General features: G+C 43.3%; 1 protein-coding gene across 3 annotated transcripts in view; it reads right to left on the bottom strand.

Annotated features, from left to right (window-relative positions):
- Positions 1–2,005: 2,005 nt before the first annotated feature.
- The window catches only part of arhgap35a (Rho GTPase activating protein 35a), a 112,853-nt gene continuing 98,585 nt past the window's right edge, over positions 2,006–16,273 (bottom strand). For 2 of the 3 annotated variants that reach the window (XM_069909291.1, XM_069909292.1), the window contains exons 4-7: positions 16,101–16,178; positions 10,515–10,646; positions 7,550–7,655; positions 2,006–4,008 (exon numbers count right to left, since the gene is read on the bottom strand). In XM_069909291.1, the coding sequence (XP_069765392.1) occupies positions 3,714–4,008; positions 7,550–7,655; positions 10,515–10,646; positions 16,101–16,178 (611 nt within the window). In that variant the 3' untranslated portion in view covers positions 2,006–3,713. Of the gene's footprint in view, positions 4,009–5,424; positions 5,694–7,549; positions 7,656–10,514; positions 10,647–16,100; positions 16,179–16,273 lie in introns of those variants that run through there. The other variant, XM_069909293.1, reaches the window with a different exon arrangement.

Raw genomic sequence — 16,273 nt, 5'->3', positions numbered from 1 at the left:
AATGGCAGAGGTAGAAGGTTCATTGTTGTGTCTAACTTGGGAGGAAGAGCAGACATGACGAGGGACTTGGAATACTTGGTGATCTCACCAGCCTGTAACAACTCAAGTTAAGCACACAAGTTAACTGCTCAAGCAATACCGTTTGAGTGGAAGCTTGCAAATATGTGGTGAGACACAAGGACAAAGTCACTTAGGTGATTGCGATGAAACTCAGAAACGAGTCTCCAATTCCTTCCTACATCTTGGAAGCTGCTGGAAACATAGCAATAGGCAGTTTATATGCCCACCTGATTTACAAAATATCAAAAAACAAGGGTATTTGAGTAAATTGCATTGATACTTAGTTATCTCCAAAATCAAGTTGCCAGCAAAATCTGGTACAACAATTACATGCCTGGTTCAAGTGTTATCACAGAGTACCTTGATCCCTCCACGTGGAAGGGAAAACTGATGCATAGAACACCAGAATTTTCTTATTCTGCTTGTTTTCAGTTGTGTAACATTTCTTGAATGAAAGGACCAAAGGGAAGAGAGATCAAAATACATGCAGCTATTTTTTTTGAATTCACAGGAATTTACCAAAATACATTTCAACTATTCTAAAGTTTGGACAAGATTTCACATTATAAATATGGATAGTGAAAATACACATTTACCCATACCTTTTTTGGGTCAAATTCAGCAGGCGAAACGGAAGATTAAGTGGTCAATTTATCCTTACGGCGTGCAAGTTTTGCTAAGCATGCACCTGGCAGGTCAAGGAGGGTGAAGGAAATGCACATTGCATACAATGCAGTTGCAGACTGACCATTTAACGGGGACAAGCAGACAGAAAAGTATCTTCTGAAATGGATTGCTCGAGGTCACTTGATTTTACTGCCGAAAGACTGGTGACACTTGGCGTGGTGAACTTACTGCGTAAGTGACCAATTGTTCAATGGACGTTCGACTGGGGCTCCCGTTCAATAGGAGCTGGTTCGGCGATCCAATTCAGAAATCGATGAATTTCCAGAGGGAAATCCTCTTACCTGTCATAATGTTGACGGAAGCTTTAACCATTAGACGAGTCCTCAGCGATGATCAAACACATCAAAAAAAAATCTCCGCTGGTATTTCTTGTTACATAAGTGCTAGCCGTCACTCTTAATGCATCTTTGACACAATCAGTCCAGCTACTTCCAGATATTATGCAGTCCGGTTAGACATTAGGAGTAGGTAAAATTCAAAAGCTGTACAAGGCAACAAAAAAAAAAATCTACTCCCCATAATTCTAAAACACATTGATTGCAGAGTGTATCGGAGCACAATTTAATTTTTTTTTCTCTCCTCGAACATTAGCTTGGAAAATTTGGGATTATTTAATCAGCAAGTAACGATACATATCAACCTCCCCAGCATCCTCCAGCCCTAATAATTAAACCTGGGAAAACGAGGACTGTGCCAACACATTGCAAAACTTTTTGACACAGAATCTGAACAACCTATTCTCAAACAATGAGATATACATTTGCAAAGAAAAAAAATCAAAACTGAGTGATAGATCATCTGACACAGAAACAAGTGATCATTGGGTAATCCACTTCACATTTTGCCCAGTCAATACACACAACATTGATCTGTTACAAAAGGAAACACACAAACACTGTACACGTCTTAGTGTTGTATAGTTAGCAGGTGACTGTGATTGTACGTACCATACCCAAATTGGCAGAGTTGATACTTAGACTAAGTGTTAAAAATATACTCACTGGCACAGCCCAAAGATGCTGAGAACAACATCAGCCAGGTAACACGATAAGATTTGGCCCCTGACCCTAAAGCACATGATTCGCTGCAACTCTCGATTGGTCCTGATAGCTCCAAGAACAAATCGCTAAAAAGTTGTGTTGTTAATGATCAACAGCAGACTTCACTGCTACTGATCATAAACTCACTGAATGATGAATTCTTGTCCACGTGATGTTGTGTAGTGAAGGATCCCCCCCCCCCCCCCCCCCCCACCCCACCCCATTCAGTAGAATTTACATTTTAGTGTCTTTAAAAGGATTCCTGTTTATGCGGTCTTCAAACTAGGCATTCAGGACTGAATGCTTTTTGGACATAAAACTGGAAATATAATTGACCGACTCTCTTCCCCTTGCCAACACCTTCCTCCACACTCTGAGGCACTGACTGGTGCTGAGGTATGAATCTCTGGACAGTGACTGACCCCCCCGCCCCCCCCACCCCGGACCCCAATATCACATCAACTTGGTCATTTGTCAAGCGTGAGCTCAAGGAGGGCATTCAAGTACAGGACGGGACAGCGGAATCAAAGATTTTTCAGATTGAGTGACTGTAACCCGACTCTCCCTGAAGAATTTAGGGTCTTTCTGGGGATACAATGCAAATGCCCCACCCTGTAATGGCTACAAACCCTCACTAGATCGCACATGCCACACAAGCATTTTAATTACCTTAAGATCAAGCTATCTGAATAGAAGCCATATCCAAAACTACCTCAACTGCTGCCTCAGCAGTTACACAGCACTAGTCAAGACCTGGTTTTATTTTTCTGTACAACTTCACAGGCGCTGGTGGAAGTGGGGAAGAGAAGTTTACAACCGTTTCTGCCAATGGGGAAAGCAGCAATGTTCACCCAAGATTTCAGTTCTCTAAAGGGCGTGGATTTTGACAGAGGCATTTGGTTGGCAGGATGCATGAGGGGCTCCAGTCTGCCGCTCTCTATGGACCCAGCAAGTGCAAGGAGAGCATGCAAGTGTGGTAATGAAATCCCTCCCCTTTCTCACATCCAAAGAATGATCCATTGTAAATTAATCCAGTGTGGCTCAATTGGATTTAAGGGAACCAGATTGGGAATTAGCTAACCAGAACAAATCAAGCCAGTGAGAATGAAGCAAAAGGAGACTCAGAAATCCAATAAATGCTAGCTGTAGAAGCAGCATTCGTATTGGGGAAAACCAGCATTAAATTTCATTTTGCACACCGCACTTCATGCAGCTGCTTCATGCAGACAACCCTCTTTACTAAGCTCTGCAGAACCTTAGGACACACAGTTCTGAGCAGTACAAATTCCATTAGGTGTGTTTTCCTTAAAAACAAATGGCCCAAGGTTCGAATGGCTGCCCAATGTATCATCTCTGCAGATGCACATTTACATGCTGGGCTTGCTCAGTTCCCACCCCCACTCCCGGGGGAACTCCTGGCACTCACACCCTCCACTGGTGCGATGTGACCGTTAAGACGTCGAACCCATCTGCTCCAAACTCACTCAGTCCGCCTGAAATTTGTTTTATAATAAAGGTTAAAATAGCAGCACATGATCGGCGAAAACAATTCTCTAAGTATGAATTGAAAAATAAAAAAATAAGCAAGATTCTACAATGGCTTAAGAAGGGAGCAAGGTATAAATTAGGTAAGTGATAGAGTTTGTATAATTAACCATTTAAATGTGCATTTTGAGAGACCGTTCAGCTGCAGAACCTGTGCTATTTGACAAGAGCCCACAGTCTACAGGTTCGGAAAAAAACTCCAGTGCTTGGATACTTAACCAAATTTCCTTAGTGCCACATCTCTTGTAACTTTGAATTACATTGCTCTGCACGACAGAATGGGGCTCTATAACCCAAGCCAGTCTTCAAAAGAGCCCAGCTACTGTATCTGGTATCTTTCACGGATGGCTGCAGAGTTCACAGATGTCGATGGAGTGGCCTCTAAGGTGTCGGGGGTGGCGACTGTGGCGGCGAGGGGATCATTGCTACCGGCGAAGGGCACTGGAAAGCAGTGTTCGACGTGGGGGAACTGGGGGTGATATTGATCAGTTCCACGATCGGCTTCTCGTAAAAGAAGAAAGGACACTGCTGAATGAAGAGCTCGATGATAGTCTGATACGTCCTGGTGGCCGTCAGCGCGTCCATCGTCTGGAAGTCAGGCCTCATAAGTGTGGGCCAGAAACAAATAGAGAGGTTCTCGCTGTTCATCAGATTCAACTTGGAGTTCTGACTGACTCTGGAAATGAAAAGATATTCTCGTGTAAAGACAGCAGACAAATCCTCAAAGCATTTAGCCATTCCCTGCCAAAAGCTGCCTTCCTACTCCTTGCATCAACAGTGAAACAGAGTACCCCTAATCTCAAAACCCAATCCACACCACTACACACACCTGATTCTTCTTCCATCTCTCTTCATCTGAAGCAAAACAAATTCAAGCGCAACAAGCCACACCAGAAGTTATGTACCAGTAGTAGATAGCATGTCAATTAACACCTAAAACAGAGCTTCATATTTTGGTGAGTAAACTACAAGTTCATTTCCTTCTTCAAGGTTGCATAAAGCACACCTGAAACAAGAGACGCTCTACTCTTCCTGCTGCACTACCTATAAATTTCCCAACGACACCACGGTAGTGGGTTGTATAAAAAGAGGCGATGAGTCAGTGTACAGGAGGGAGATTGGAAACTTGGCTGAACGGTGCACCAACACAATCTCGCACTCAATGCCACCAAAACCAAGCAGCTGATTGTTGACTTCAGGAAAGGGAAAAACCAGATGTGTTTGATCCAGTGATCTTTGGAGGATCAGAGGTGGAGAGGGTGAGCAAATTTAAGTTCTTGCGAGTCACCATCTTGGAAAGATCTTTCCTGGACCCGATAATTGTGAAGAATGCACGTCAGCGCCTCTACTTCCTCAGGAGTTTGCAGAGGTTTGGTATGACATTGGAAACCTAAGCAAAATTCTACAGATGTGTGGTGGAAAGTGTGCTGTCTGACTGCGTCATGGGGACACCGAGATCCCTGAGCGTAAAGCCCTGCAAAAGGTCATGGACACGGCTCAGGATAGGCAAAGCCCTCACCCCCATTGAGAACACTGCTGTTGAGCAGTAGCAATAATTGAGCACACAGGCTCTGTTTTCGCTGCTGCCATCAGGAGAGAGATATCGGGGCCACAAGACTCACACCACCAGGTTCAGGAACAGTTGGTCCCCCTCCACCATCAGACCCCTCAACAACAAACTCAATCAAGGACTCGTTTAAGGACTCTCACTTGTGCACTTTATTTTTTTCCCTCTCTATATTGCGCAGTTGTTTACATTTCTTTATTTGATAACATGCACATTTTTTTTTGCACTAGCAATAAATGGTAATTCTGCCACACCCACAGAAAATAAAGAATCTCAGGGTTGTATGTGATGTCTTGTAATAAATCAGAAACTTGAATAACATCATAGTCAATAAATCACAACGATTTATCTCAGTCATACAAGGTTACACTTTTCGTGTGAAAGTAATTATTGCATTGGAGTCGGAAGCGATAGCCATTCATTCCTTTTTTTTAAACTTTATTTAGAGATTTTATCACAAGAATAAAAAGAAAAATTACATTTAAAGAAAAGATAAAAAATAAGATAGCCATTAATTCCAAAGTGGAGAGTAGCGACCGGCAAGGGGTGGGGGGGGGGGGGATATCACTGCCTGGGTGGTTAGTTCATAGCAACTAGCGAGTCAACGAGAAAGCTGAGATCCCACGTGTAGGCTGGCTCGATGACTCATTATCTGCAGCGTACAAGTGGTCTCTTGTCGAATCAATAAAACAAACTGCCCCCAAAATAAAAAAATATCTTCAGCAGTTCAGCTGGCTGCGGGTTCTCCAAGTTCACCATTTCTACAGAGGAATGCTGGTCTAGTTCCAAGTCATCTACAGAAAACAGGATGAGTTTTTGGCAGGTCCAAAAACATTTTCATGTTGAAAATCTGAAATCAAGTATGGTCTGCATCACCAAGAGGCCAGATTTTGGACATGGACCTTTGGAAGTATATATATATATATATATATATATATATATATAAAATATAATATAATATACCAACATGTACACAAAAGCTCATTTCTGTGCCAGCTTATTATTGAAAATTTGTGGACCCAGGATTGATGGGATAGGATGAGCTGGCTGAATGCATGCAATGCTGGAAAGGAAAATTATTGCTTTAGTTAAATAGTCAACAACTTTTGGGTCCAGAGCAAAGAGGATGCCAACCCATGCACATCGCTAAATGTACTAGCTGTACCCTCCAACACAATATAACTAGAAATTGGCTGACTAACTCAGGCAATGAATGACCCTTTTCAAGCAAAAGGGCGGCACCGTGTTGCAGCTGGCTCAGAGCTCCAGCGACCTCCGATGACGTCTGTGTGGAGCTTAGGCATTCTGACCCAATGCTCCAGTTTCCTCCACCCCCCCCCCCCCAAAAAAAGTGTGAGTTGGTGTGTTAATTGGCCACTGTACATAAGAAAGTTGAGGGGAATCAGCTGAAAATAAAACAGGATTAGCCTAGGATTATTGCAGATGGATTTGTACAGATTTCAAACATGGGGCTGTTTCCATGCTCTATGTAAGCTACCCCCTGGGGGCCACAGCAGGGGGGGGGGGTGGACGGGCACCATGGACTGAAAGGGAGAAAAGAATGGAAGAAATCAAATGGGCAGTACGGTTAATGCCGCGCAGTTACAGTGCCAATGACCCAGGTTCGAATCCGCTGGTGACTGTAAAGAGTTTGAACATCCTTCTCATACCCACATGGGGTTCCTCAGGGTGCCTCCCGCCCTTCAAAATGTACCGGGATTGTAGGTCAATTGGGTGTAACTGGGCGGCACGGGCTCGTGGGCCAGAAGAGCCTGTTACCGTGTTGCATACCTAAATTTAATCTTAACCGCTTCGTGGGCCCATAAGCTTTGAGCAGAGTCCTCGAGAAGCTATAGCCAAAGAAAACAAGTCCAGAATGGCTGCTCTACAACTATAAACATACAGAAAAACAAAGCAGCTTTTCTATTGCCGGATGATCAAGGATCCTCAGATTTAGAATCTATGCAATTTATAGAACTATAGTTTGGGCAAAATGTAAAATTAAATTGCATTAAAACCTTTTTGGATTGTTAAGTAACTTGCATCAAAAAAAGAACAATGTTGTGCAAAGATTTAAACTACAACAGGCTGGAGACTAATCAGAGATGTCGCCTCTGGGCCAGTGGATTATGGAAGCTGTATTGCGCTCAAGGTTTAAGAAGCCCAAGGAAAATACGTCCTTTCAGACACACACAGTTCAAGTGCCAACAAGGCTTTCCTGGTGCTTCCTGTAGGGATTTAAAGCATGTTAAATGACTAACACCACATGCATTAATCCTCACTTCTGAAACAGGTTAATGCAGGAATTTAATCTAGAGTGTGAATCGCAAAAATACCAAGAGACTCATCACAATGTGTTTTGCTAACAAGCAACATCTAAAATGATACCAATAATTTCATTTCTACCTGTGTGATATTAGCGCGATTGCATTGGCAGGGTTATGAAGAGTGATTTCATGTAAAAAAAAAGCAGAGAATTTAGAGAGATAAAAGCCCTTTGGAGATTTATTTTTCACTTTGAAATGAATTACATCATTAAAAGGCAACAGAGCAATGAGATATTGGCTTGTGGTATCTTCAACACCAATACATTGATAATCACAATCTTAATTGGTGATGGTCTTACTGCATGCACTAAGCAATTACTTACTTGTTTAAGTGGGTAATGACATATTTGAAGACCTCATAATTCTCTTTCGGAAACTTCTTTAACACATCCTTAAGTGCATTCAGTCTAAGCTCTTTATCGGGTGTTTCTGAGGGAAGGAAAACAAGCAGTTCAATGAGGGCTCAGCATTCCGACTTGCTCATGGATTACAGTGGAACGGTGGGATCGGGATTCATCGCTATTCACAATGCAATGAGGAACCTAATCCTGCGAGAGCAATTTATTTCCCATCCCTGGGAGTCTTCCATCAAGGAAAACCACCTGATGCAGCTTTAAATCAAAGAATATCACAAGATGTAGGAGATGAAGTTGGCCCATCAACTCTACTCTGCCAATCTATCATGAGCTGATCCATCCTCCCCCTCCCCAGTTTCCTCCTCCCTGTAACCAATCAAATACCTGTCAATCTCTGCCTTAAATACACAAACGACCCCCCCCCCCCCCCACCCCACTTCCACAGATGTTCCTCAGACTCGTGTCCCTCTGGCTAAATAAATTTTCTCCATTTCTGTTTTAAATTGAAGCCCTTTTATCCTGAAGTTGTGTGTCTCTCCTACCACGGGAAACAACCTTGCCACCCTGCAACTTTGTCCACGCCTTTCAACCCTTGAAATGCCTCTACGTTCATCCTTCTGTACAGTCTAAGAGCTGACAAACATTCCTCACATGTTAACCCTTTCATTCCTGGTATCATCTTCTCTGAACTCTCTCCGATCCCAGCATGTCTTTTCTCCAATAAGGTGCCCAAAACAACACAGTACTCCAAGTGAGGTCTCACCAGTGCCTTAGACCCTCAATATGACATCCCTGCTCTTACATGGTATATCTCTAGAAATGAATGCCAACATTGCATTTGCCTTCTTCACCCCTGACTCAACTTGGATGATAACCTTTAGGCCATCCTGCACGAGGACTCCCATGTAATCAATGGACCGCTGGTCCAGATTGATTACACTCACCTACATCAGCCAGTCTTGGTGGGGCACAGTACATTTAAGTGAAAGCCTGGTTTTATTCTCCCCTCACGCAACATTTTTATATGTAGTCAGTGGGAGAGAAGAACGAAAGAAAGCAAAACTTGACCGCTTCACAGGGAAAGGGGGCCCCAAAACTTTGAGCAGAGTCCTAAGGGGGCCAAAGCCAAAAAAAAACGGTTGAGAATGGATGAAGAGGACAACTCCTGCAACTGCTACCACTATAGAGGAGAGTGGGCAGTGGGCACAGGGGAAGTTCCACCTGCAGATTGTGCTCACAGCCTTCCAAACTCAATGGTACCACATTTTTGTTGTTACTGGGTCTAAAAGTGTACGCCTCCCCTGCCATGACTGCAGCTTCACCAGATACACTTCACCAGTTTAAGAGGATGGCTCACACCTCAGGGATGGGCAGCAGCTCACCTGGGGAATGAATGAAATGCTGGAATTATGCTGTTTTTTTCCCCCCTCAAGCATATCTCTCAACAACCATGAAAGTGTGGCTTGGGCACGAGAGCATGGTGAAGTATCAATATGGTGCTGCACTCCTAGATACCAGCAGCAACTGTGTGATATCACATGGATTGCATTGCATAAAGTGACCTCTCAAGAATAAATATTTGAAAAGCAACAATTATTTTAAATTTGGTGTACTAGACAAATCCCATCATTAACCTCTGAGTCTTGCGACCCCCAAAAATTTCACCCATTAAGTGTCCTGAGATTTAAACCACTAAAGGGCTCAGCACAACATTGTTACAACGCCAGCGATCGGGAGTGGGGTTCGAACCCCGCGGTGCCTGTAAGGAGTTTGCATGTTCTCCCCGTGTCTGCGTGGGTTTTTCCCCCATGCGCTCCAGTGTCCTCCCACTGCTCCAAAACCTACCAGGGGTTGAAGGTCAATTGTGTATAAATGGGAAGCACAGGCTCATGGGCCTGAAATCATGCTGCGTGTCCAAATTAAATTAAAACTTCAATGAATTGTCTTCCCTGTATCGGAGAAACCATCTACACAATTACAGACCTCATTATTCAACAATGAATTAATTCCGATAACCGGCTAGCCTGTTGGTCATACAATTGTCCAGTTCTGATGAAACATCCACCTGCTTCTCTCTCCTCAGATGCTGCTGGGAAATGCATTGAGCATTTGCTTTATTTCAGGCGAGCGTTGAGTGTGTCAATACACAAGAAACTGCATTCCACCATAAATCAACAAATGTAGGGTGGGTCACAAGAAAAGAACAGAGGGAGGAGGAGAAGGAGGGGGAAAACAGTCCAAAACTGCTCATCACATATTTTAGTTGGAATTAAGAAGCATGGGGGATGAAATAGCTATTCTCTTAGCTGCAACTGGTTTCTATTTCATCTTTATGAGAATGGAAGCAAGTATTTAAAAATAACCTAAACAAGAAATTCATTCATCTGGTGTCCAAAGATGAGATGCTAACTCAAGGTTCTCAGGAGAAAATAATTTTATGGCCCAATCTTCATGGGAAGTGGAGGGAAGGGTAATTCGCTGCGTCGTCCACACAACAGTTATCTGCCCGTTTAAAAAAAAGAGGTTAAGATTGCAGTTCGAGTTGTTTGCCATTTGTGACATTACACAGAAATAAAGCATTTATCTAGCTTTTAAATGTTATGCCGGTGCCATCAACATGGGAACTACATCAGCCAATTTGTACACAGAAACAGAAGGCCAGATGGGCCATGTTTGCTTGGTGAATGCCACTCAAAAAGAAACAAGCCTCGAGAGCGTAGATGTTAGAATTGGGATTAAAACAATCTGCAGGAACTCAGGCAGCAACAGTGGGAGGAAAAGTTCTGGGCCAAAATGGTAACAATATCTTTTTCTCTCACTGACTCTAGTCGACGCTCGGAGTTCCTCCAGCAGACTGCGTTTAGCATAAAACTCTTGATTACTCCATGGACATTTGCTTTCAACCACAGAATTTAACTGGCTCAGTACTTACTACTAACATCCACCAGCTCGACCTGGGCGTTATATGGAACCAGTGGCTCCGGAAGCTCTGAGAAGAAGCTTTTCATTGCTCCAGCTATAGTGTTCACTGCAAAATCCTTTTCCTGCAGAACAATGTTGTGATCTACAAAAAAAAATGTCAATCAGAGTGAAGGCATTATCCACAATCCAGCACCCTCAGGACTTTGGTTAAGGTACAAGGACTGCCTAAAGAAATCTCTTGGTGCCTGCCACATTGACCACCGCCAGTGGGCTGATCTCGCCTCCAACTGTGCATCTTGACGCCTCACAGTTCAGCAACCTCCTTTGAAGAAGACCGCAGAGCCCACCTCACTGACAAAAGACAAAGGAGGAAAAACCCAACACCCAACCCCAACCCACCAATTTTCCCCTGCAACCGTGTCTGCCTGTCCCGCATCGGACTTGTCAGCCACCAACAAGCCTGCAGCTGACGTGGCCATTACCCCTCCATAAATCTTCGTCCGCAAAGCTAAGCCAAAGAAAAGAAAGAAGAAACACCAATACACTCATTTCACTTTTTAATATTCAAGATTTAATATTTTTTATTGCCAAGCAATAAAACAGAAAACACGATATTACACAAAATTTGCTTTGGTCTACAAAGGCAGACAAACATTCACTAACAGCCAAAATGGCCCAGCATCTCTTTCAGTCAGAGAAAAAGAAGCAAAGAGAACCCCTCGACCCCCTGTCACCGAGTGTCCGTGGATTTGTCTCCAGCAGTGCCGCAGCCCCACGGCCTCAGTCCAAACCGTCAGCAACCCGAGCTCCAGATGCACACCTTAAAGATGGAAGCCTCCAGCGTCTTCTCGCGTCCCAGTTCCGATACCTGGCATCCCTTCGGCCAGTCTTCAACTGTTCGCAGCCTGATGCAAGTCCATTGACAGCAGTTGCCGCATTCCACGTGGGTACCTCGCCTTGAATCACCAGCAGCTCGCATCGGTTTTCTTCGGCCTCCAAGGTCACCCTTCCATGGGTCATCTCCTCAAACAGGGTCAGTCTCCCCATTTTCTGATACCCTGCACCAGTCCTTTGTTTCCCTGGAGTCTGCAACCCCTCATGGCTGCTGCCGTCACAGTTTCCGCCACCTCGGGCTAGACTCCGCGGTTGCGTGATTTTAAAATAAACCACCGTCAGCTCCTTTAATGGGCCATTTAAAGCCGGGCGGATGGAGCTGGCGAGGGAGCGCTAAGACTTCACTCCTCACTCTCCACGTGTCCACACCAGAGGTGGCAATGCCATTACAGCAACTTCAGTTTTTAAAAACACCACGGTATGACCATTTTCTTTCAATAAACCCACAAGTTTAAAAGGGGGAGAGAAAATGAGCACGGCAAGTTTAAAGCCATCAAAAACTGAAGCATACAGCACTCCTGAACTAGACCACAGCTGTTAATTCACCCACGTTCCCAATCCTAGCTCTGGCCAAAAACCTTGCACATATTCCAGTGTTCCTAATTCCAAATGCAGACCACCAGCTCCAGTTGCACCGATGGCTTGGATTCTGGGCTAATGAGCAAGATGCAAAACCACCAATTACTGATTTTAGATTAATGGAGTTTTACTGTATCTTAATACAGTTAGCGTAGTTGGTAGCACCAGTGATTTGGGTTCGAATCCACCACTGCATAGAGTTTGTACATTCTCCGTGTCTCCACTGTGGGTACTCCAGTTTCTTCTCGCCCTCCAAAAACATACCGGGTTGGTAGGTTAATTGGTGTATTTGGGCAGCAGCCAGAAGGGCCTGTAACCATGCTTTATCTTTTAAATAAAAATATATATTAATGCTTGGTTTCGGTGTGCATTTGCTCAGCAAAAGGAGGTGTAAGGCACTCCTTCCGTCTGTCACCCTTGGTCAAGGTGTAGTACCTGTTTAGCCTCCCAATCAGGGTCACGTGAAGCCACGGATTGAAGATGGTGGATAGTTTCAATCAGATTCTACAAATTGGAATTGATGGGTGTAAACTAAAAACGCTGGGCAGATGAATTTGCTGATCAATGGTCAGGGTGACCCGTCCAGTACGGACATTACCACTGAAGAAGGCAACAGGAACTCAACATCGACTAAGGTCTCAGCTCAAAGATGGATCCTTCAACGAAGGAGAAGGGGGGAGGCAATAACTACAATTCAGAGGGTCAGAGATCGTGACAGATGGAGAGACAGGATCACCCACACCAAGCAGCAAGGCACCTAAGTAGCGATATATTATGAATGTATCAGGCTAATATTTAAAAAATCTTTAATTCCTCAAAAATATTGCAAATTATAACATTCTCACTTTAAAAAAAAATAAATAAAATGAAATTGGGCTTTTAGAATGGCTTCTCATTTGTGCATTGCTTGGTGAAGATCAAAGAAGAGGGATCTTTGGTTGGAACCCTGATTTTTGGTGAATTAACTGAAACCAGGACAGATATTGGGAAGAACCTGGAATGTTGGAGCTTCTGGCTGCACTACAATGTCATGCAATTTGCTAACAGAAACATGTGTTTTGCAAATGAATTTCCAGGCACTAGTGAGAGATTGGAAGGTTGACAACATCCAAGCATCCATATGCCAAAAAGAGAAAAGTAAAGCAGTTACTTGGGAGAGAAAAAAATCAGATTTATGAAGAATAACTTTTTATCTTTTAAAAAAAAAGAGGATTTGCTTTTGTTTAAAAAAGGCAGTTCAGGATTAATCTTCATAGGAACATAGGAAGTAGGAACAGGAGTCGGCCAAAAATGGCCCATCGAGCCTGCTCCGCCATTCAATACGATCATGGCTGATCTCATTTATGACCTAACTCCACCTACCTGCCTTCTCCCCATATCCCCTAATTCCTCTATCATGTAGAAATTTATCTAACCGAATTTTAAATATGTTTAATGAGGCAGCCTCAACCACTTCCCTGGTTAGAGAATTCCAAACATTCACTACTCTCTGGGAAAAACTATTTTTCCTCATCTCTGTCCTAAATCTACTCCCCTGAATCTTGAGACTGTGTCTCTCGTTTTAGTTTCCCCGGCCAGCTCAAATAACCTTCCTGCATCTATCCTATCCATACCCTTCATAATCCTATATGTTTCTATAAGATCTCCTCTCATTCTTCTGAACTCGAGACCAGAACTGGACACAGTACTCCAGGTGCGGTCTCACCAGTACCTTGTACAGTTGCAACATGACCTCCCTACTCCTGAATTCAATTCCTCTAGCGATGAAGGCCAACATTCCATTTGCCTTCTTAATAACCTGCTGCACCTGCAACCTAACTTTTTGCGATTCATGCACAAGCCCTCCCAAGTCCCTCTGCACAACCGCATGCTGTAGTTTCTCACCCTTTAAATAATATTCAGCTCTTTTATTTTTCTTGCCAAAGTGGATAACCTCACACTTACTAACATTGTTCTCCATCTGCCAGACCTTTGCCCACTCATCCAGCTTAACTCTATCCCTCTGTAGACTCTCCACATCCTCATTACAACTTGCTCTTCCACTCAATTTGGTGTCATCCGCAAACTTGGCTCCACCACATTTTGTCCCCTCCTCCAAGTCATCAACGTAAATGATGAACAGTTGTGGGCCTAACACTGACCCCCTGCGGTACCCCACTTACCACTCTCTGCCAACCTGAAAAACTCCCATTTATCCCGACTCTCTGCCTCCAGTCAGACAACCAATTTTCAATCCAGGCCAATATACTTCCCCGGACTCCACTTTCCTGTAACTTACTGGTAAGTCTCTTGTGCGGCACCTTATCAAACGCTTTCTGGAAATCCAAATAGACAACATCAACCTGTTCCCCTCTATCCACCGCACCCATTATATCCTCAAAGAATCCTAACAAGTTTGTCATACAAGATCTTCCCTTTCTAAAACCATGCTGCATCTGCCTGATTGAACCCTTACGTTCCAAAAGTTTCACTATTTCATCTTTAATGATGGCTTCAAGCATTTTTCTAACTACGGACGTCAAGCTAATTGGCCAATAATGTCCAATCTTCTGCCTACATCCCTTCTTAAAAAGTGGCGTGACATTTGCTGTCTTCCAGTCTGCCGGGACCTCCCCAGAATCCAAGGAATTTTGGTCTATGACCACCAATGCATCAACTATAAGTTCTGCCATTTCCTTCAGAACCCTTGGATGCATATCATCAGGACCAGGTGATTTGTCTGGCTTTAGACCCATTAGTTTCTCCATCACTACTTCCTTTGTAACAACTATTTTATCAAGGCCCTCCCCAACATTCGCATCCTTAACTCCGCACTTGGGCATGCTGGACGTGTCTTCCACCGTGAAGACTGATACAAAATATTTGTTTAATGCCTCGGCCATTTCCTCATTTTTTGCTACCAGTTTTCCTTTCTCATCCTCCAAGGGTCCTATGTTAACTCTGGCCACCATCTTCCATTTTATATATTTATAACATTTTTTGCTTTCTGTTTTTGTATTTTGTGCCAATTTACTTTCATAATCCTTTTTCCCATTTCTTATTACCCGCTTTGTAACCCCTTGTTGTCTCTTAAAGTTTTCCCAATCTTCCAGTTTCCCACTGCTCTTTGCAGCTTTGTACACCTGCGCCTTCAATTTTATAATCTCCTTTATTTCCTTTGTTAACCACGGTTGATTTTTCCCTCCCTTGCTGCCCTTTTTCCTGATCGGAATATATTGTTTTGAGCATTACCAAATATTTCTTTGAAAATCTTCCACTGTTCCTCAACTGTTTCATCAATTAGCCTGTGCTCCCAGCCCACTCTGCCCAATTCCTCCCTCTTCCTATGGTAGTTACCCCTGTTTAAGGATAATATATTAGTTTTAGATCTAACTATTTCCCTTCCATCTGAATGAGAAATTCAATCCAACTATGATCACTATTTCCCAGATGCTCTCTATTACATCATTTACTCTACCTATCTCATTGCACAACACGAGATCCAGGAGAGCATTTTCTCTTGTGGGTTCCTTAACATGCTGCTCAAGAAAGCTATCGCGGATGCATTCTATGAAGTCCTCTTCCAGTCTCCCACGACCAACTTGATTTTCCCAATCTATGTGGAAGTTAAAGTCCCCCATGACTACTGCCATATCATTATTACATGCCTCACTTATCTCTCTATATAAACAGGGAAGTCTCAGGGCCCTCTTTTAAAGAGGTTTTGATGAACCTGAAAAGTTAATAGCTATTCCTTCCACAGATTCTGACCGAGCAATTGAGGATTTGAGTATTTCAGGTAGCTAGCTTCCAGTTTTTGTATTTTTGTTTAGTGTGTTGGCATCCTGTTTCAGTATCCTTGGGACAGGTACTGAACTAATTACACGTGGAACAAAACACCATTACTCTGTCACTTTGATGCCAAACTCAGAAGAACTTCTCAGTGCCCCAAAAAAAAGGGCCACACCTGTATTAAACATTCATACCATTGAGAGGTCACTTGGATTAAATTTCTTGGGATGAAAAGCAAACTATGCAAATCCACTTCAACATGCACTACTCCCGACCCAGGCAGCCGGCCAATAATACATTTTTGACGAATGCCAGTCAAAAGCCATTTAAAACACCTTGATCTCAAGTTTACCTTGATCAAACTGCCTCTGGAGACTTTCCATCTCCGACTTGTTCCCACTAACACGGTAAAGTCCCTCTGTGCCTAGACCTTCAAAAGAAGAGAAAAAAAAGTTAATTCTCCCCATTTACTAATTTTTTTTTTAAAGAGTCTGCATAATCTTCCAATGAAAGAAACTCATTCAT

The sequence above is a fragment of the Narcine bancroftii genome, chromosome 13, assembly GCF_036971445.1.
Source record: "Narcine bancroftii isolate sNarBan1 chromosome 13, sNarBan1.hap1, whole genome shotgun sequence".
NCBI lineage: Eukaryota > Metazoa > Chordata > Chondrichthyes > Torpediniformes > Narcinidae > Narcine > Narcine bancroftii.
The sequence above is the reverse complement of the archived record's forward strand: the minus strand, read 5'-3'. Positions and strand labels throughout refer to the sequence as shown.